This window comes from Ostrinia nubilalis, chromosome 17, assembly GCF_963855985.1.
Source record: "Ostrinia nubilalis chromosome 17, ilOstNubi1.1, whole genome shotgun sequence".
Taxonomy (NCBI): Eukaryota; Metazoa; Arthropoda; class Insecta; order Lepidoptera; family Crambidae; genus Ostrinia; species Ostrinia nubilalis.
This window is the reverse complement of record NC_087104.1, coordinates 4069220-4089523: the sequence shown is the minus strand read 5'-3', so window position 1 is coordinate 4089523 and position 20304 is coordinate 4069220. Positions and strand designations below refer to the sequence as shown.

General features: G+C 40.1%; 5 protein-coding genes across 6 annotated transcripts in view; 3 read left to right on the top strand and 2 right to left on the bottom strand.

Moving 5' to 3' along the window:
- The first annotated feature begins 250 nt into the window (after positions 1–250).
- LOC135080204 (Bardet-Biedl syndrome 2 protein homolog) lies at positions 251–5184 on the top strand. Its single transcript, XM_063974887.1, has 11 exons — positions 251–379; positions 918–1095; positions 1196–1425; positions 1520–1702; positions 1768–1972; positions 2103–2350; positions 2452–2637; positions 2767–3144; positions 4553–4716; positions 4851–4999; positions 5084–5184. The coding sequence occupies exons 1-11, from the start codon at positions 251–253 to the stop codon at positions 5182–5184; spliced, it is 2151 nt and encodes a 716-aa protein (XP_063830957.1).
- LOC135079654 (SUMO-activating enzyme subunit 1) lies at positions 3176–4313 on the bottom strand. The gene has a single exon (XM_063974274.1). The coding sequence runs from the start codon at positions 4251–4253 to the stop codon at positions 3234–3236; it is 1020 nt and encodes a 339-aa protein (XP_063830344.1). The 5' UTR covers positions 4254–4313; the 3' UTR covers positions 3176–3233.
- Positions 5185–8112: 2928 nt separating the features above from the next.
- On the bottom strand, positions 8113–15552 carry LOC135079652 (origin recognition complex subunit 1). Of its 2 annotated transcripts, none has more exons than XM_063974273.1 (9): positions 15363–15552; positions 11832–12072; positions 10686–11751; positions 10441–10537; positions 10158–10330; positions 9955–10052; positions 9475–9737; positions 8972–9170; positions 8113–8532 (listed from the first exon to the last, which is right to left on the bottom strand). In XM_063974273.1, exons 1-9 carry the CDS (start codon positions 15365–15367, stop codon positions 8275–8277), a joined length of 2400 nt encoding a protein of 799 aa, XP_063830343.1. In that variant the 5' UTR covers positions 15368–15552; the 3' UTR covers positions 8113–8274. The 2 variants fall into 2 exon arrangements, with proteins under 2 accessions (XP_063830343.1, XP_063830342.1); XM_063974272.1 differs by lacking the exon at positions 15363–15552 and adding an exon at positions 12176–12354.
- On the top strand, positions 12678–14681 carry LOC135079651 (protein AATF-like). The gene is made up of 2 exons (XM_063974271.1): positions 12678–13671; positions 13762–14681. Exons 1-2 carry the CDS (start codon positions 12755–12757, stop codon positions 14666–14668), a joined length of 1824 nt encoding a protein of 607 aa, XP_063830341.1. The 5' UTR covers positions 12678–12754; the 3' UTR covers positions 14669–14681.
- A 4065-nt stretch (positions 15553–19617) lies between the features above and the next one.
- LOC135079864 (adipokinetic hormone/corazonin-related peptide receptor variant I) overlaps positions 19618–20304 on the top strand; it is a 131475-nt gene continuing 130788 nt past the window's right edge. Inside the window, exon 1 of the mRNA XM_063974477.1 lies at positions 19618–19761. The gene's annotated coding sequence lies outside the window, so the exon portion shown is untranslated. The remainder of the gene's footprint in view (positions 19762–20304) is intronic.

The following is a 20304-nucleotide window of genomic DNA, read 5'->3' as shown; positions in this document are numbered from 1 at the left end:
TCCGATTTATTACCAATGTTATTATGTTACATTTTTTTTCACATGTGAATGTGATTATCTTTCTTTAACTTTAACCATGATCTTCTGGAAACATTTAATATTCCCGAATTCCAAATGTTTCTAGCGTTAAGAAAGAATACTGCCAAATTAATATGATTTTTGGTCATGACTTTGTATCCATGGAGATAAATTCCTAACAAAACTTTAATAAATAAAAACATTTGAATTAAAAGCAACTTAACTTATTAAGATGCAGTTATCAACAGTCCAGCCTGTTTTTAAATTGGAATTAAATCACAAAGTAACGCCTGGTATTGTTGTTATAGCAAAGTTTGACGGTACTCATCCGTGCTTGACTGCATCCGCCGGATATGATAAAGTAACTATTTTAACAAGTTAATAATATCCAGGAATCACATTTTTTTAATGCAGCAGAATAGATCAGAATAGAATGCCTAACGTCTCCTCTGAAATACCAGGCGCGGATCCAGCCCTCAAAAAAGGTTGTGCGCACAGCCACCAAAAATTTGCAAAGTGAGAGTTGGATTGGAGTACGAAATCACTCATGAACAATCATGGACTTACTATGTTTTGAACAATTTTTTAATTTGATATTTTTTACATCAAATGATAACATTGATTACAAACTAAATTACACACCATTTTACATTATCACACCATATTACATCAGCCTATCGATCTTATCAATAGATTATAAATAAAACAAGCAAATTAGGGTTGTGGGCATGCCCACAGTGCCCACAACGGTGGATCCGCGCCTGTGAAATACCTAGTTAATACCGTAAGGAAGGAGGATGGTCAATTGCATTAGAATGAATCATGGACGACACCAGACGAGCAGGCCTTATATCTGACTGGGTTTAAAGCTTGTACCTAATAAACCTTTTTATTACCAGATTATAATCCACCACCCTCACGGAGGTGTGGTGAGCGGGCGCGCTCAGAGGTCGCAGGCGCACGGTGAGGTCTCAGAGTTGAACCTCAGTCAGGCTGTGATTGCACTGGCTGCAGGGCCTCTGCGTCCTGACACTGGGAGAGACATGTTGCTGATAGGCTCACCTTCACAGATTCTAGGCAAGAACTTTTCCATTCATCACCAGACTCCTGCAACAAGAGATCGGATTGCATTTTCTTTTTATTGTGAGAAATTCTTGAGATTCTATTTGAATTACAGCTTACGATGTCCACGACAACACAGACCTTTTCTTCAGGGATTCTCCAGATGGCGTTAATGTGATTATTGTGGGTAGTTTTGGGAAGTACACCGAACCGTTAGCAATCGTCGGGGGCAATAGTTCTGTGCAGGGGCTCAACTGGCAAGGCACTGAGTTGTTTTGGAATGTTGTCAGTGGAAAGGTGTGCGCTATGATCACTTTCGATTTTGATAAAGATGGCGAAAATGAGGTGAGTACGAAGTTACGAATAAACCAAATACTTTTAAACCAAATGTGCACGTTGTGCAGTCAACCATGTGTCAACATAATTTTTTCTTTTATAGCTGCTCATAGGTTGTGAAGATTCTTACATCAGAGTGCTGAAGAACAACCAATTTATTATGGAAATAGCTGAAACGGGTCCAGTCCTTTGTTTGACTCCAGTCACTGAAATTAGATTCGCGTATGGCTTGGCTAATGGAACCATCGGGATATACGAAGAAGGCATTAGACTCTGGAGAGTAAAGGTACAAATGATATAAATGGATCAAATATTATTTTGATTTGATTTAACTTTGTTATGATTACCTAGTCGAAACAAAACACGGTCGCCCTGCAATGGTCAAGAGACACTCTGGCCTGCTGCTGGAGCAACGGCCGTGTTGACTGGCGGGAGGGCACCACGGGCCGCGTCCTCAGAAGAGTGCAAATGCGCGCAGGCGCCGCGGCTATGCTCTTAGCCGATTATAGATCAGTCGGTGCTCCAGATTTGGTATGCGTTTCGGATAGAGGCGAAGGTAACTTTGTAATTTGAATTATGTGATTATTATTCGGTCCGGCTCGAAGGACCATTACTAACATAAAATCAGCAACATTGTTTAGTAATAAATAATCACACACATTACCTACTTATATTCTTACTCGTAGTTATGGGTTACCCACCATACCAAGAAAACACGGGCTTCAACGCGACTTCAAAGAAGCTGCCATCCGAAGAGGACCGGTTGGCTATAACAGAGTTATTTAATAAAAAACAAGCTCTATTGGTGGAGCTTCGGCACTACGAAGCAAACGCAGCGACAGGCTCAATGAGCCTAGAAACTCCTGAGCGAGGATCGACTGCAATGCCTACGAACACTCGCTTACAAGTTGCGGTTTCTGCTTCGCCGGAGGAGGCAAGTTTATCACACAGAACGCGCATGAATCGTATTTTTTTTGTTTGTTGTCGTTGTTAGTAAAGTAGGAATTTAGCGCTAAAACTTATTTTCATCTACAGCGCTGTTTAGACCTCGTAATATCGACCAACAATGAGACCATAGTGCGGGCGGCCTTGGTTCTCGCTGAGGGTATATTCGAGACAGGCGAAACCTTGGCGCGGCACCCACCAGCGTCTCAGCTGAGATCGATGCTGCAGATGCCGCTGAAACCGCCTAGAGATGTACCCGTCGATGTACACATAAAGGTAGTCAAATATCACCACCACTATGTTTTTTGTTCGTTTTAAGTTATGGTGAAATTGCTTAAACTTTTTTGACATTGCATGACTAGTGTTGGTCTATATGTATGTTTCAATTCTTTTCTCTTATTCCAGGCTCTAGTTGGCTATCCAGATAGTGAGCAATTTCACATTTTTGAGTTGACCAAGCAACTCCCCAGGTTCTCTATGTACACTGTTGCAGTACCTGGTACAACTACTTGTAAAGACAGCTATGTCACTTTTCGAATTACTGAGAGAGTACAAAGAATCTGCATTTGGATCAATCAAAATTTCTTATTAGAACAAGATGTAACTTTAGAATCTGAAGATACAAAAGAGCTTCATCTAAGCCTTTTCTGCTTGAGAAGCCAGTCACAACTGGATATGGACTTTGCAGCTGATGGACAAGTGAAGATCAGCACACCAGATATAAGACTGGCTGGAGACCTGATACAAAGCCTGGCTGTCTACTTGAATCTATCGGATTTGCAGGTACTCAATGAGGTGTAGAAATAAAAGTAGGTTTGTGTACTTAGGTAATTATAATCTTGCTTCAGCTTACACACTAGACAAATCAAGTCTCACTGACCATAAAGTTCTACAAAGCCAACACATTTGACTGGGTTAAAAAAGAACATGTTGTTATGAGGGGGCTCTCGTTGGCTCACAGCTTTCACGACCTCCTGGCCTATCACACCCCCTACAACGGCAGCTGCACCGGCCACAATACCAAACACATCTGCCAGGAGAGCATCACTTACAAACCCAACAGGGAGATTTAACTCCTTCACCAATTCATTTCTCATTTTCAAAAGAATCTCGGTATCTGCTTTTCTCTTAGCTGGATCAGGGTTACGGTTGTATTCATCCCGGAAGCGTAGAAGGATCTTGAGGACGAAGTATGAGGGATCTCCACGACGTAGCCGCGAGCGCAATTCTGGCTTTGACCAGTCTGCTGAAAGCGCGTTTTGCAGGGGTACATAAATCGCTCGACGTTTCACTGTAATACTGACGGTCTCACGCGCACTTTTTTCACTGTCATCAGGTCCACGTTTAACAGCTTTGTGTTGTACTATTTCTTCAGAATACTCGTGATCAACCAGATCGGCGAACATGTAACCGTACATACCCCAAACATCACCGCAGAGGAACTTCTTATTACTGTCGCGACAAGCGTTGTTTATACGTTCCAACTGTTCCTGCTTCAATCCAGTAGCGCATACTATATCAAATGTGGTGAAATATTCATCAGGCAAATCATCAACGGCTTTAGTTTCGGAGGTGACATCTACCATGGGGTTCAATGCCCGTGCTCGTTGTAACGAAGCTTCTGCCTTGTTTTCACCCACCTTATCCGGAGGTGCCAAAAACTGAGAATACAAATCTATTTCTTTCAGCTTTTCATTGTCCAGTAAACAAACGCTCTTCACGCCAGACAGAATAATGTTTTTTGCTATTTCAGCACCAAGACCCGACAAACCGATGATCAACACTTTTGAGGCACGTAGCCTTTTTTGGGATTCTAGGCCCCATAGTCGAATTTGACGATCGTACTGTTCTGCCTCTGCTTCGGAGAGTTCAACTTCGTTATTTTCAACCATTTTCCGGAAAAATAAATTAGAAATGCAGTTTGACGTTCGATGAGTACACGCCGCCCGGCCGGCAAACCATAGAGAATGTAGAATTTTTTTTGTGACGCGCCATCAGCCACAGATTAAATTCACCCAGGCCCTGCCTACTAGGGTAGTGCAGTTAATATTAGTTACCGGTTTTATGACTTGCTCAATATTTTTCGACTTTAAATTAGATGAGATTTTTTTAATTCTGCCGCCAAAGCAATTTCAAAATTATTTTAAAACTTTTTAAACTTTATTTTTGTACAAAGTATTTTTATAAACAGTCTACAGCACAATTTCCTGAAGCCGAAAAGAAACTGCGTCAGGAGATGGAGATAGCTGCTCAAGTTGGTGAAATGCGATCTCGTTTAGCAGCTGAAACGGCAGAACGGGCGCAGCTAATAACGGCATTACTTCCTGCTGCTCAGGATGCTGCTGCTTTTGACTTGTAAGATAATTTAACAGATGACTCTCCTCAAGAAAACAGGCGAATTTATTCCATGGGAGAAAGATGCCCAAGTCGAGAATATTTTATTGTGTAGCTTTTTAATTGATATTATACCTATTATGGTTTTATTTCAGAAAAGAAATGCTGAATCGATATAAAGAAGTAATAATGCTGAATGAAGAGCTACTTTCTGGGTGTCATGTACGACGATCGACGCAAGAACAGGCAGTCACTTCTCTCAAAAACTTGCATACAATCTTGCAGCAAGCCTCAAGATTACGTGGTGGGTATTTCATTTCATCTAAAATACGTATTATTAGGTTTTGGGGTTCTTCTCTGTTCTTAATAAGCTTTACATTGGTTTTAGTTGGAAAATACAGCAAAGCAGTAGTAGCTGCAAGCAGAAAGGCAGTTAGAGAAGACAATGTGGAAGCGCTAATTAAAATTCTTCAAGTTGGCGACTCATAAATTAGAGTCAACTGTAAATGGGTAAGGATGTGTTAATAATGAAATATTACGGTTGTTCATTTATGTAACAAAAACCTGTTTTATTCCATAAAAATATTTATCATTAATTCATGCTAACTTAAAAAAAAATGAAATTTTATTGTACTTAGACCTAAAAAAATTCAGTCAACAGTAATATCATTTACAAAAATCCGCTCGTTTACTTATTTGAGATCAATTCTAAAGAATATAGGCCTCCGCCTACACTCTATAGAAACCATGCACGCGCTCACTTCTGACCATCGCCCGGTCGTACTACAACTAGGCTCTCCTGAGTCTACACCCACTATGAAGACAATTGTGGACTGGGACAAACTCAAGGTAAAACTTGGGAACTGTCAGAGCCCACAACTGTCCTCAATCCCCGACGATATAGTTTCGCCTCACGAAACTATTCACGCGATCGATGCGCTCACTAGTCACATCTCGGTCGCCATCGGCGACTCGTCTAGGCAAGTGCCTGCGATGGCTAACCACCGTCTCAGGTTGCCGGACGACGCGCGAGAACTATTGAGGGCAAAGAACGCAGCCACTCGCGATTATGACGCTTATCCAACCGAGGAAAACAGAGTCCGCCTACGTTCCTTACAGCGCGCTGTCAAGGCTCGTATCGCGGAACTCCGTAACAATCAGTGGGATGATCTACTTAAAGAAATCTCGCCATCTCACCAAGCCTATTGGAAGTTGACGAGAGCCTTTAAGTCTGACACCGTAGCGTCCACGCCACCGCTTTTACGTCCCGATCAAACGCTTGCGTTTGACGACGACGCCAAAGCCGAATGTCTAGCCGACAGTCTAGAAGCACAGTGCTCCCCCAGTACCCTCCCAGTAGACTCTGCTCACCTCCGCATGGTGGACAGCGAAGTCGAACGTAGAGCCGCCCTCCCTCCGACCACAACCCTAGACCCGACCAACGTCGACGAGGTGCGAACGATAATCAAAGGTTTCCGTCCCAACAAAGCCCCCGGCCCGGACCGTATCTCTAATAGAGTCTTACGCGCCCTGCCCGCCCCCCTAGTATACCTCTTGGTTGCTATTTTCAACGCGGCTATGTCTCACTGCATCTTTCCCGACGCGTGGAAAGAGGCAGAAGTCATTGGCATCCCGAAGCCCGGTAAGAAACTGGCTGACCCCACAAGCTACAGACCCATCAGTCTCTTAAAGACCATGGGTAAGTTATACGAACGTATAATTGTCTCTCGATTAAGAGATTATGTTTTTTCTAATAATCTCTTAATAAACGAACAGTTTGGCTTCCGCGCCTCACATTCCTGCGTACAACAGGTGCACCGCTTAACGGAGCACATACTTAGCGGCCTCACTGCTAAGCCACCCGTAGGGACAGGAGTGCTATTCTTCGACGTAGCGAAGGCATTCGATAAAGTCTGGCACAATGGCTTGATTTACAAGCTTTACGAACTCGGTGTGCCGGACAGTCTCGTGCACATCTTACGTGACTTTTTATCGAATCGCACCTTTCGTTACCGAGTAGATGGCTCCCTCTCCTCCCCCCGCCCCATAAGAGCCGGAGTCCCCCAGGGCTCCGTGCTCTCGCCCATCCTCTTTTCATTGTACGTCAATGACATCCCCAAATATCCGAATACGGATTTAGCCCTCTTTGCGGACGACACCGCACTCTACAAGTCCGGACGTAATCGGAATTACGTCATCTTGGCGCTCCAACGCGCAGTCACACAATTAGGCGAATGGTTCAGGAAGTGGCGTATCGAGGTAAATCCCGAAAAAAGTGCAGCAGTGTACTTTTCTAGGGCTTTGTCTGCGAAACGTCCTCCGGTTCGCACTCGTCCTAATGTCCCCACCCATCTCACCTTATGACCAAACTATTCCTTGGAAAAGTGAGGCCAAGTATTTAGGTGTCACTCTCGACCAGAGATTATCGTTCGCTCCGCACCTCAGACGCGTCTTGAGCCGTGCGAACCACTACATCCACCGACTCTACCACCTAGTTGGAAGGAAAAGTAAATTGTCACTTAGAAATAAGTTGACAATTTACAAAACCTGCATCCGTCCAGTGTTGACTTACGCCAGTCCGGTGTTTGCTCACACTTCCTGCACAGACCTTAAGAAATTCCAGACCCTCCAAAACAAATTCTTACGCCGAGCCGCGGATGCCCCGTGGTTCGTGCGTAATACGAATCTCCATAGAGATTTCGAGATCCCATCGATTGATCACTTTATGAAAGAAGCCTCTCGCCGCTACTTTGATAAAGCGATCAACCACAAGAACCCTCTTATCGTTAGCGCCGCCACGTATACACCCCAGAAAGATGTCGCTGCCCAATACCGACGACCTAGGCATGTCCTAGACGACCCGGACGATCCTATTACCGAATTTCTGAACACAGACATCACTGCCTTAAGCACGCCAACTACTCCACAACACAGTAGCTCGTTACACCGTACTCGCCGGCGAGTACGAGGCCCTGCTTTCCATTTCGGACGGTACAGACATGTACCGGGCCGGTTCTCCCCTATCCGTCCCCCGGACACGGCCTGAGCCGAGGTCCGAGCCTACCGTGGCGCCCTCAGGCCGCGTCCGTAGTCCCCTCGATCGGGCCCACTAGAGTGAGCCCGCCGTAGGCTGGACTTTGGTCCAACACCGCGGTGGGCAACCCTCTAGTTGGGTTCGCCACTGATCGGGCGCCTTATGCGCTCGATACGGCCCGATCGCGAACGTCGGTCTGCGACCGACGCGGACGAGCCTGGGCTTCGCTTCGCGAAGCCCACACTCGGCCTCGTCGGCACGCGCACCGACGATCGCCAAACGGCTAGAGTACCTTCTGTACTCGCCACTCTGCCCGGTGAAGCTGGAAAAGCTCCTCAAGCTACCAGTGCGCGTCCCTTCAAAAAAAAAAAAAAAAATTATTTGAGATCAACATCACTGTATAAGTTCATATTGAATAAATAGATTAACGACACTCTCAAGTTTTTATTTTAATTCTTATCCTTTTTAGTTATTGATTTCTTCAAAAATACGTGGCATAATTGTGTGCTGATTTGTAAGGGAACAGATTTTCGCAATTAATTAAACTATACAGTGATTTGTCTAGTAGCGTAATGCACATCATCTGGGCTGACGTTTAAAAGTAGCCTCGGTTCTGATGGCTTAGGTTCCAATAGCAGTAACTTGGCAGCAGAGAGCCGCGCGCATATAGCGTGCGCTTGGGCCGGCGTAGGCGCCCGAATGGCTTTGGCGGAGCGGTAGGGGCGGCCGTCGAGCGCTACGATGGCGGCAGCTGTGCTGAGCGCGCGGGAGAGCGTCGTCTCGTCTGTGCCTGTGCGCTCCACCTGTGAAATAAATTAAATAAATAAATAAAACGTAAAATATTGCCAATTTTGAACCATGATCATGGTCAAAACGTATCCAACATCCCATAGATATTGTATGGCAGTGTTATGACGTCACTAGTTCGCGAACTTGAATTTACAAAATGGTGATGACATAGGTAAATTGCCTATAAAATATGTCAATTTACCAGCCTCCTCTTTCCCACTGGGCACGTGCCCAGGGCCCCGCGATCGAGGAGGCCTCGTCTGTTCTCATAAAAGATCTTTCTCCAGATGAGAAGGCCTTCCCTTGATCCTTATGTGCCCAGGGCCCTAAGTAGGTTAAAGACGGCCCTGCAATTTACTAGAGTTACTAAACACCTTATTGCAGTTTTGACACCGACACCTTTCTATTGTGGCAAGCAGAGCCATAAAGAAAAAAAACGATTTCCAAACTCACCTCTGCGGCGACAGCTCGCAGCATAAGCCGCTCGGCGGGACAGCAGTTGCGGACGGCGCGAACGGCGGCGCCCGACGCGGCCTCTTCTAAAGCTCGCTGTACTTGAGCTAGGCCTGCGGTGCTGGACCCGGCCAGCTCTAGTGCGCGCCCGCATAGGGCCAACGCTCGGCGCGCGTCGCCTGATACTGCTGCTACTTTTCTGAAAGAGTTAGGTATACTCTTATAGTGTAGGTAAGCTGGAAACATGCCTTGCAGTGTGTCCCACTGCAATTTTATTCGCCTCAGTAGTCAGTACAGACAAAATATTTATTGGTGAGGTAAAGAGCTTTCCATCCTCGGTGCATTACACCGCTCAACCGTAAGGCCACAATAGCTGCACATGAGTCTAGGGAGCTAAGCCAAAATCTTATTCATATCCCATAGAACCCTAAAAGATGCCAAGTTGTATCTTCATATGGTCTAAAGATACAATTTGGCATCTTTTTTGGGTATGAAAATCATACCTGGCAATAAGCTGCACAGCGTCCGCTGTAACGTTAGCGCCGCTCAATCTCGAAGCCACAATAGCCTGTAGCTGCGCATGAGTGTAGGGCGCGAAGCTAAGTCTTGTGAGCCCGAGTCTTGAAGCCACTCGGGCCGCTAGCGCCCGCTCAGGTAGATCCATAGTATTGGCGACGGCTAACACAGTAAGAAGTGCTGATGAGTGCGCCGCCCACTCCATTATGCTGTAGAGAACGTCTTGGCGCCGTGTGCAGAGCGCATCCAGCTGTCGAATTATAGTTGACAATATTTAATCAATAATTCGTAAGTTCTTTAAAAAATATATTCAATCTAGCTCTGCAAGTTTTCAATGTGCTTTACAATTCCATTTGACTCAAAGCAATTTGACTGTGTCACACTGTGATTGCTATAAAAAGTACAGTGTTAACTGAACTTAACAGTTATTTCTATAAAATGTAATTAACTATATGAACTAAGTTTACCTCATCAACCAGCAAAACTGTGGGTGTTCTCCTAGGGCCAGGATTTGTGAAGCGTTTTTCTAGCAGTGAACATGCTTGCTCCCATACCACTGTTTTGCCTGAAATGTGATAAGACAACAATTGTTTAGAATAAATCATCGCCTAGCTAGATTTATTCCCAAAAAGTCTCAAACTAAAATTATTATATCAGTTACATTATTTACCAGTTAGTTGCTTATAAATCTGCACATAAGCCTGCCTTGGTTCAGCAATTCTCATCCCATTCACTTCAACAAGCTGGAAATCTGGCAGATCATCTTCATCCTTCAGGATCTTTAGAGCTGAACATACTGTGGCTGTTTTTCCTGTACCAGGGACTCCTGATATGTACATGCATCTACAAATTGAATATAAATGAATATGAATATGAATTGTTTAAAATAATTATTTCCTGCACTGACTTGAAGAAACCTACTATTTTTATGTTATATTTTAAGCATAACTTACCCACTAGTGCCATCAAGCAATTTGTTCCTCACAAAGGACAATATTTCATCCAATTGGTTTTCTCGCCCGGGCAATGATTTGTTATCTTTCATGTAATCTGTAAACATTAAAATAAAATATAACATTAGTTAAATATTGGACCAATTTAATAAATCTTCACTATCTTCTCTTTCTGATTGCTGCTTGCTTTGATATTTATATGTACCAGACTACAATGCCAACTGAACTTTATTTAATTTTCTCACCATCAAGAGTTTCAATTGAGTGTGCTCGAGGATGCAAAGAGGGTGTCAGTTCACTAGTCATGATCCTTCTGGTAACACTTCTTTTGGGCGTCTTAGCAGGTGTGGCTTTAGAAGCCCTAGGAGTTCTTGGTGTCCTAGGCGTTTTAGGAATAGGTTTGAAATCATCATCGTCTTGATCAACCAGTTTACGTACAGATTTCCTTGGAGTTTGTTTCACTGGAGAAGAGTCCTCTTCCATGTAATGAATTTGGCTCTTAGCTCTAGCTGATGCAGCTCTTGGTGTCCTTTTAACAGGAGTAGTGTCTTCTTCCATATGATTAATAGCACTTTTAGCTCTTGGTGTTCTCTTCACTGGCGATAATTCCTCTTCAATGTAACTAATTGGATTTTTTATAACACGGCCAGAACGAGTAGCGTATTTTTCTTTTTCATCTTCCTCAAAGACTAAGACTTTTTTTGGAGTTTCATCAGTATTTTTCGAAATGGATGGCTTGCGTTTTGGTGTTATCGGCACATGTTGTCTTATGATTAACGTTGGTAATTCATCATCAGAATTTTCTCTCAATTCCATGGACAATGCTTCTTCAATGTTATAATTGGTTAATTTTTTGGAACTTCTTGGTGTATCTGTAGGAGTGTGAACGGGAGTAGGTTTTGGAGTCTTCTTAGGGGAGTCCTTTTCTGTTTTATCAGCTAAAATTGCCCTTTTAAGCAGCAGTTTAGTTCCATCATTTTTTGATACACTCCAGTTTTTTTGCTCTTGTATAGAAACTCTGCTCATTCGTTTTACTAAGCTACTGGGTGTTTTGGGTGTCCTGTTAGGAGTGGAAACCGCTTTCATCGGAGTGCAAAGGAGTTCGATAGCTTTTCGTTCTTCTTCCATCACTGGTTCGATGTAAACTTTCCGTTTACCCATAGCCATTAACCTATATCGGCATATGTAGTGATATGGATTTTTAGTGACATTAATATCTGTATCTTTTGTAAATGTTAGTGTGATTGCACATTTTTTGAAGAATGTTTCAATTGATACATGAGTGTCGAAGGGGCGGTGATCTTCAATTACCTGTAATAATTTGATAAATTAACTCAGTTATATTTTTATGAAAATACATATACGTACTAGAAAGTTTGAAATTATCTTACTTCTTTTTCCAAAAAACTAATAGGGTCCATCTTATTTAAGCATGAGTTAGGCAAGTCAGCTGGCTTGGAATACCACTGTACTTTAGCTCGGAAGGGATCATGTTTATTTGAAGAGTCTTCGTATAGAGAGAGTATGCGAGCTGCATCACATCCTTCTTCGGTATCTGGTTCCGCAGCATCAGCATTAGAAACCAGAACAAAGTCATTGATTTCTGCGATTATGTTTTTAAATTGGAATTTCCTGTAATAAATGATTAAAATGTAAATAAAAACAACTACAACAACTAAGATATCATGCAACAGAAGTTGGAATTCGAAACGTAATAAGTAAACTTTTAACTTACTCATAATACTGAAAAGAATTTGATACTGCTTGTTTGTCAACTATTTCGTCACTAAGCCATATTACAGGTTTCACTTTCACAGAAGGTTTTCTAGGCATTTTGTGTTATTGTATGGAGTTATTTAATTGATTTATAATTTTATTATTATTTTGGAGGTTATTTCCCAACTGTTGCAGCTGTTTACGTTTTTGGAACTGTCATAATTCGCGCCAAATGTTTTTTTTTCTGTTACTAGGGATGTAATAACCGGTGTTATTGTTATTTTTGCAATTGAATGTTCAAATACTTCTGTTCGATTTACACAAAACAATCACTTATTCTTTGGGCTAGACAGCTATCATAATAAGTCGGGTCTTCAGCGCGTGTTTTGCCCTACACAATCAATAAAAACATACACTTCAAACAACTTCAGCCCTGAGAAAACTTTTCTTAATATTTGGCTGAAATACTCGACTCGAAGCTATAAAATGATGATGAAAAAAAAAGTACAACTGTCAAACAAACGTCAATGTCAAACACACGTTTTGGAAATTCAGAGTACGAATTTTGTGGTTAGAATTTACTAAATTATCTTTTATCATGAAGTTTAAGCAAAAGAAAACATCAAAAACGACTTTGTCGGAGAAAATAGCCAATGCTTTAACGTTAAAACCTCGTGCAGATATAGAAGATGACCAAGTATTCGGTACTAAACCCCACACAGTTTCACGTGCTGATTTTAGTTCTTCAGACAGCAAGGATGAAACAGCTATCAGTGATTTTCGTAAGAGAAACGTTAATTTACTCAGTGACATAAGTAAAAAGTACGAGGGCCAAGTAATTTCTCGTAAAGAACTGGAGAACTCGGATGAAAGTTCTGATGATAGCGAATCCGAAGGTAAACAAAACAACAATTTTCACGATAATTCAGATGAAAGTGAAGAAGAGAGCGAGTTAGAAGACACAAAAGACTCAAATCTAATCAAGAAATTCATTCAACTGACCAAAGCAGATGACAGTGATGATTCGGATGAGAAGCACACTAAAAGTACCACACAGAAGAAAAGTAAAAAGCCCACAAGTAAGCAGGAACTTGAATCAGACTCGGGCGATAACTCTGAAAGTGATGAGGAGAGTGATGACTATGGAATAACTCAATTCAAGAAGCAATTAGAAAATGATGATTCAGATGAGCAAAGTGAAGATGATGATGAGGGCGATGAGGATGACGATGATGAGGAAGGTTACGACATAAGCCAAATGGATGAACCTCCCAAAGAGGAATTTGAGCATGTAAAAAAGCAAAATGTATCTGAAGAAGCCAAAAAAGGTGCCTGCGTTAGGAACCAGTTGCTCGTCTGGGAAGGCCTTCTGGAGATGAGAATACACCTCCAAAGGTGCATGACCACCGCCAACCAAATGCCAATGCCTGATACATATGATAGTCTTAAAGGAAATAATGAATTTATTGAAGAATGTAATGCTACAAAGTCGAACATTACAAGTGTTTTGGACAAGTAAGTTATTTTTTTATGTTTACAAGCTAATTTATCACATGCTTTATACTTTTTATCATAATAGAGTAATATTTAAACTTCTTTTTTCAGATTTCTAACACTGCAAAATTTATTGTTCAAGAATTTTCCTGAAACAAAGAATTTATCATCTAAACAAAAATCAACAGAGGTCAAGGAACAGTCTAAAGAAGAAAGTGATGAAGAAATACCAAGTGACACTGACAATGAGGAGATACCTTCAGATACTGAACCTGAAGATAATGGGGAGCAAGAAGAGAAATCACCTAAAAAGAACAATAAGCAACTCAACCAAGCAGCAGCCAAGAAACGGAAATTGGAAGATTATGAAAAAGAAATTGCTACTTCTCATAAAGCATTCAAATCCTTCAGAGACTCTACAATACAAAAATGGAATGACAAAACTAGGCTGGCTACAGCTTCTAATGTTAAAAATACTCCTACAAACACAGTCTTGCAGCAGATATCTTATATTTTGTCTGATAGAGACAAGTTGATCAAAAGAACACAGTTGAAAAGATCTGAATATGATATTGTGGGTTATGAAAAACCTTCAATAGAAGAGAATGGGGAGAAAAATGGCACAGATGTAAATACTGGAATGAGGGATAGGAAAGACAATGATGAATATATCCCAGAAATATTTGATGACAGTGACTTTTATCATCAGTTGCTAAGAGAGTTAATTGAATGCAAGTCAGCTGATATTTCTGACCCGGTGCAGTTGAGTCGGCAGTGGATAGCATTGCAGCAAATGAGGAGTAAGATGAAAAGGAAAGTAGACACAAAAGCTACTAAAGGTAGAAAAATCAAGTATGTGGTACATAACCAGCTTGTCAATTATATGGCCCCAGAAAAATGTACCACATGGACGGATGAGAGCACCAATGAGCTGTATAGTTCTCTATTCGGAAAGATGTTTGAGCAAAATAATGTAGGACTTAATGACAATTTAAGCAATGTATTTAAAATTAAATAATTTATTAAAACAATCTTTTTTTATTATTTATCCTATTATCTTTTTTTATAGCTGAACATCATGATAAAAACATGTTACAATATCACTGTTAAACATAATCCTGCCGACACACACATTAGGGTAGGTAATACCAACAAATTAGAATAAATTACATTACCACAACATACATATTACATACGCATGTCTATTTACATTTTCCCTACAGTCTCTAATGTACTATAATGTTACAAACTAATGCGTCTACTCTACACCACTGACCATTAAAAACGGTATTTAAAGATGGTTTAGGTCCCGGACTCCCAGGAAAGGACATAGGATATTTTTTTATCCCGGTATTTGGAACTTAGGCGCGCGCGGTATAGTTTTCTGTAACAGAAACTACCTATTAGGTGGGCGAAGCCGCGGGCACAAGCTAATATAAAATATTCTTCAACTTTTAAAACGGGTACGATTACCTAATTAATAATGCTACAAAGTTTCCCGATTAATTTAACTAAGTAAGTAATCGCCAAAGTTTACGCTCCTGTAACGTTAATTAATTACCCTACTTTATTTGAACTTTCAAAAGGCTACCGGTTTCCAAGACGATACCTTTAGTTAGACTGGTGAAAGACCAGTAGGGAGATTTTGTGCTCAAAAGTATTAAAGAAAGTTCATAACAAGTTGTTGGATCACTTTTAAAGCTTTTACTTACCTCATATTTTATGTTATTGTAGTTCCATTTTTTTTAATTTCCAGTACCTCTAGTAGGAAAAACTTTCGAGTTCGTTTCGTTGCGTATTCAAAGTGTCATCGAAAAATTTTGTATGAAAAATTAAACAGCGCCCCCTATATTATAGCCGCCCTAGGGGGCGCTGTTTAATTTTTCATACAAAATTTTTCGATGACACTTTGAATACGCAACGAAACGAACTCGAAAGTTTTTCCTACTAGAGGTAGTTGAAAATTAGAGTGCTTTATCTCCTTTAGCATAAAATCAGGGAGAAAGAAAATTGCTTCTGCGTTTTCTTCTTTTCAGCTGCAGAAGATTTACTGATAGTTTTTTTTTTCATAGAGTACTGATAGGTATTAGTATGTATAGTAGGAATGCTAACCGTAACGTAGAACACTATTCTATCCTCTTGGTGCATAATATTCATACAATATTGATACTTGAAGATAATCTGACAAAATAAATATACTTAATTATTTTTTCGATATTGGCGTGTGGAACTTCCGGGAGCAGCCTTACTTACGTAAAGAGCATGATAGGCACGTGAGCCGATCGCGATAGGTGTTCAGATTTTATGGCGTCTTGTGCTGTAGCGAGTGTGGGAAATGCCTCAGTTTTAAAAACGGCTAAATATGACTATTATAACATACAGCTGATAGTTAGGTCAAAGAATTAAAGTTAACAGAAGCTCATAATCGTACATCTTGCTGATTTGTCGTGTTTTGTAGACCTAACTTGCAACGAAGTTGCCGATAAAAGCCATTAAGTAAGACCTCAGGTTGCATCCGGATGTTATCTACTTATATATAGCCCAAAGGTAACTTAGGTAACTAGGCATTGGACTCGGTTAACTTTGAGATAAAAATCCTGATAATTAATAGGTCCTTACCTACCTATACGGCTACGAAAAGCCATAAAATGAAAAGTCTACTTCGGTCAATATTACATGCGATATAAATAGACTTAAGGAATAATGTAATTAAGCCGCAGAAAGCCAAATCCAATCCAAAGCCAATCCTGGCCAGTTAAATTCGGCCAGACAAACAAACCCTGAAAAGGGAAGGCTACGCGTGTTTCAGCTTGAGGTCACTTTATTTTTATTTATCTTTATTTTAAGCTTTTGAAAAAGTTATTTATTTTTATCATGCGAATTTCGCTAATTTGAATCTGTATCAAGTGTTTTCAGGAAGTTTCATTGTCTATCTTCTAATCCTCAGTAAATCTTTACAAATTACGAGTAAGTACCTACCTACTTAAATAAGTATTCCACGACCGAACAAGACTCTCAAAAAAGAGCTTTACCAGATAGAAGAAATGAACATGTAAATTATTATAAAAACGGATTAGCAGTTTCCTCTAGTGTCCCATTTTCTCGACGCAGCATCTTACTTATCATCAGTTTCAATGACCTGCCGTGCGGGTTATCGGCTGCACATAAACAAAACAATTCAACTATCTAGCTGCTAATAAACATATCGGAATTTTCGACTTCATAACAAACATTTCTTAATTAGTGGACGTTTTTAATGAGACGCAGTACTTTTATGTCGATTCCGAAGTGATTATCTGGGAGTGCAGAGTAGTTTTATTATTGTGACGCGTTTTTTGAGTCAACTGATAACCTGGGAAAAATTTGGTGTTCATTACTGTTCATTTCTTGTTGTCGTTGGTAACTAAAGATTACCTAACTACTTACTTAATTAAGTATCCGTATATAAGACAGTTATGTCTACAAAAAACATATTATGTAATTATAGGTACGTAGGTTGCTCTGCAATAATTAAATCAAAAATAAGTACTTAAATCACAGAGTCGGTTCAGTTAGAGCCGATGAGTACCTATCTACTTACCTAATTATAACTAAAATTAATAACAGCCTGACTAAGTGAACCGTTATAAAGTTCGTGAGGACCGCTATCCAATTTATTTTTCTCAATGGAAGGACCTATTAGCCAAGCCATCGGATAGGTAGAGGTACCTATAGAAATAATATTTTCTGCCCGCGTTGGTTGGACTGCCACAAGAGCCACTAAATGCTACTTGAAGTGCATCATGAAGATTTTGTGATGGAATGTACGGTTTTTGTCACGTTTAAAAATACCTATCTTTTTGTAACATATAGTATATTGCAATTGCAAAAGTTATGAAATAAAATGAATTGATAAACATAATTACCTATCTCGTATCTTTTGATTTAATTGCACAAAATAAGTACTCTTATCTCTCCGACTCCAAGACAAAATAGGAAATACAAGATTGTATTTTGCAATTAAATTAAGTAGGTAACTATGTTAAAACAATCATTTGTAGAAGTCAATTAGCCACGAGCTTTCGTAGCACTGGTCATAAAAACATTAGACTTTAAACTATCTTGATCCTAAGCTAGTGTATAAAGAGTTTAAAAATCGTATGTTCTATGCTCTGCCTGCTAATTAGGCACTTATAAAGTTAATGAAAATTAATGTCAGATAATATAATAAACTTTCTAAAGCAGTCCAGCGATGATAGTCCACGAATATTCAAAGAAACTTCGCCGCTATTAAAACTTTCAGCTACTCGCGATATTCTATCGGCATTTCGAATAATTAGTATTTCTTCTCAAGAACTTTCAAAGACGTTGAAACTGATAATATTAAGTATAAATTAATAAATTTTCAATTATAAAATACCTAGTAAGTAAACAATTTTATAATTGAAAATTGTTACTGAAATTTGTTTAATGAAAGCAACTGTTTTCAGCTACCTTGCCCTGTGTTGAGTAGGTAGATAAGACCATTTTCATTAGTTTCATTTATTAAATTAAACGTCTTGATCTCGAGGTACCACTTTGGGGAGTTCATAAGACAGGGCTTAGTCTAATAAAACTAATGTCTAACCTTGTTTTCTCCACTTCTATAATATTGAGCGGTGTTTCAAGTAGGCAATAAGGAGGAGATCAGAAACAACTTTCATATTAAATAAAAGTTAGCTAGAAGAGATATGATGGATCGAGGTTCAATCGAATAATAAGACCTTTTATTTAGAGGATTTTAATAAAGAAAAGGGAATTATGGTTGTAGTACAAAGAGCTATTTTGCAGATAATTTTCTTACTAGAACGTGAAAAACGAACCGCGGACACGTAACTTAGCAGAAATACTTAGGTACCTAGTAAAAAACATTTTTGAGTTAAAAATATACTTTTTGGATGCAGTATGCTACTTTATACTAAGATCAGCGGTTTGGGTGTGGAAGTAGAAAGTAAGGTAACTTTCATACTTATTATATGAGAAGTTTTTGGGTTAGCACTTTGTAGATTGTTTGACTTCGACCAACACCCAGTTATGAAATCAGCATACGTTATTGTTTTTCAGGTTTTTGCGTTTCAAAAAGTTTAGAAACCTTTGACCCTTGTCACAAACAGGGCTTAAGGTTGAAATTGATGATTGTATGTAATGTCTGCTTTTGTCAGTCGGTAGAAAAATGTTCGTAATATTACGTAATAGTGAAACGGAAAAGGTTTTTCAGAAGAGTAAAGTCTTCAGATAAAATACTTAATAGAGAGGTACTCTGGTAGGTAGGTCTAGGTACTCTGTAGGTGATTTGTGGCACATAATTATGCTTAGCCAGCACCTAATTACAAAATACAGAGCACGCATTACGAAATAATTGCCTAATTTTCTTGTTACTAACTCTGTTACAGAAGTTAAGCGGCGAATGTCCCGAAATTATGGGACAATATGGCTTAATGCGATCTGCAGCCACCTTAAAGGCGTCGTTAACGCGGCGTGTTTACACAGCTCTTTAACTGAAACAATTGACGACTACAGGGTGCCTCCGGGGACACTCAACAACTGAGAGATATAAAGTGTTAGTGAGTGAGGCGCAAGGCACAGGAGAGAGCAAATTGGCCAAGGAATACGACACACCCACATGATTCAAATTATGGAAAAAGTTGTCGACTACGAACAATAGGTGTATTTCAGGAGTCAAACAAATAACAACAACATTACAACTGTGTGAAGTGAGGTGACATACTCGTAGTATCTGAGAGTAATAAATCGTAGGAAATTGTCTATCATGCATAGAAAATATATTTCAGTACTTCATGAAGACCAATACCATTTTAATGAAGTCATAAAATGTAAACATATCCACTGAACACCGTTCTCCTTCGCCTCTGACCTGTGCCACACGCGCTCAAGTCGGAGATAGCATCTAGGCGGGCCGCCCGCCCGTAGAGACCGACCAGTAGCGACAACACTCGCGCGCGGAGTCAACGTGTCCGGGACACGGGATACATCATACAGCTGCCCATCACTAGTGACCCAAACTGCAGTGATTGTGATCAGTGCATGCTAAATACAAGTGTTGTGTGACGGATTGGATGTGAAAACTTTCTTGTGAGTATTAAAAAGTTTTTAAAGTTCGATTCGCTGACAGCAAAGTGCTAGAGAACTTTTGTTTTAGTTGTTTGCACTTTATTTTGGTTGTAGCTATGAACTTTTTATAGTTGTTAACGTTTTAAAGATATGATAATACTTACATGATTGCAACTGATCCAAAAAGTGATTTATTTATTATCATTATTTGTATTTCAGCAGGAATCTTATTTTTATAAATTATAGGTAGTACTTTTACATTATTATGGAGCTAAACACCGAACCGAAAAAATAAAGAAATGGGAAAAACCTTGGGGAAAACTCACCAGACCAAGTTCACTATGAAACCGAAATTTATCAAGCACTTGAACCCTTCCGGGGCTTTCAAATCGAGCTATTATGTCGACAAATAACCGCATAGAGCTCAGTCAAAGTATTCGACCAGCCTCTATTACGAAGTAATTTAAATTAATTTAAATATCCTCCCAATGACTACTTATGTCACTCAATTTACACGAGGAACTTAGCCTTTAATGTGTTATAATATAAATAAGCCTATAATAA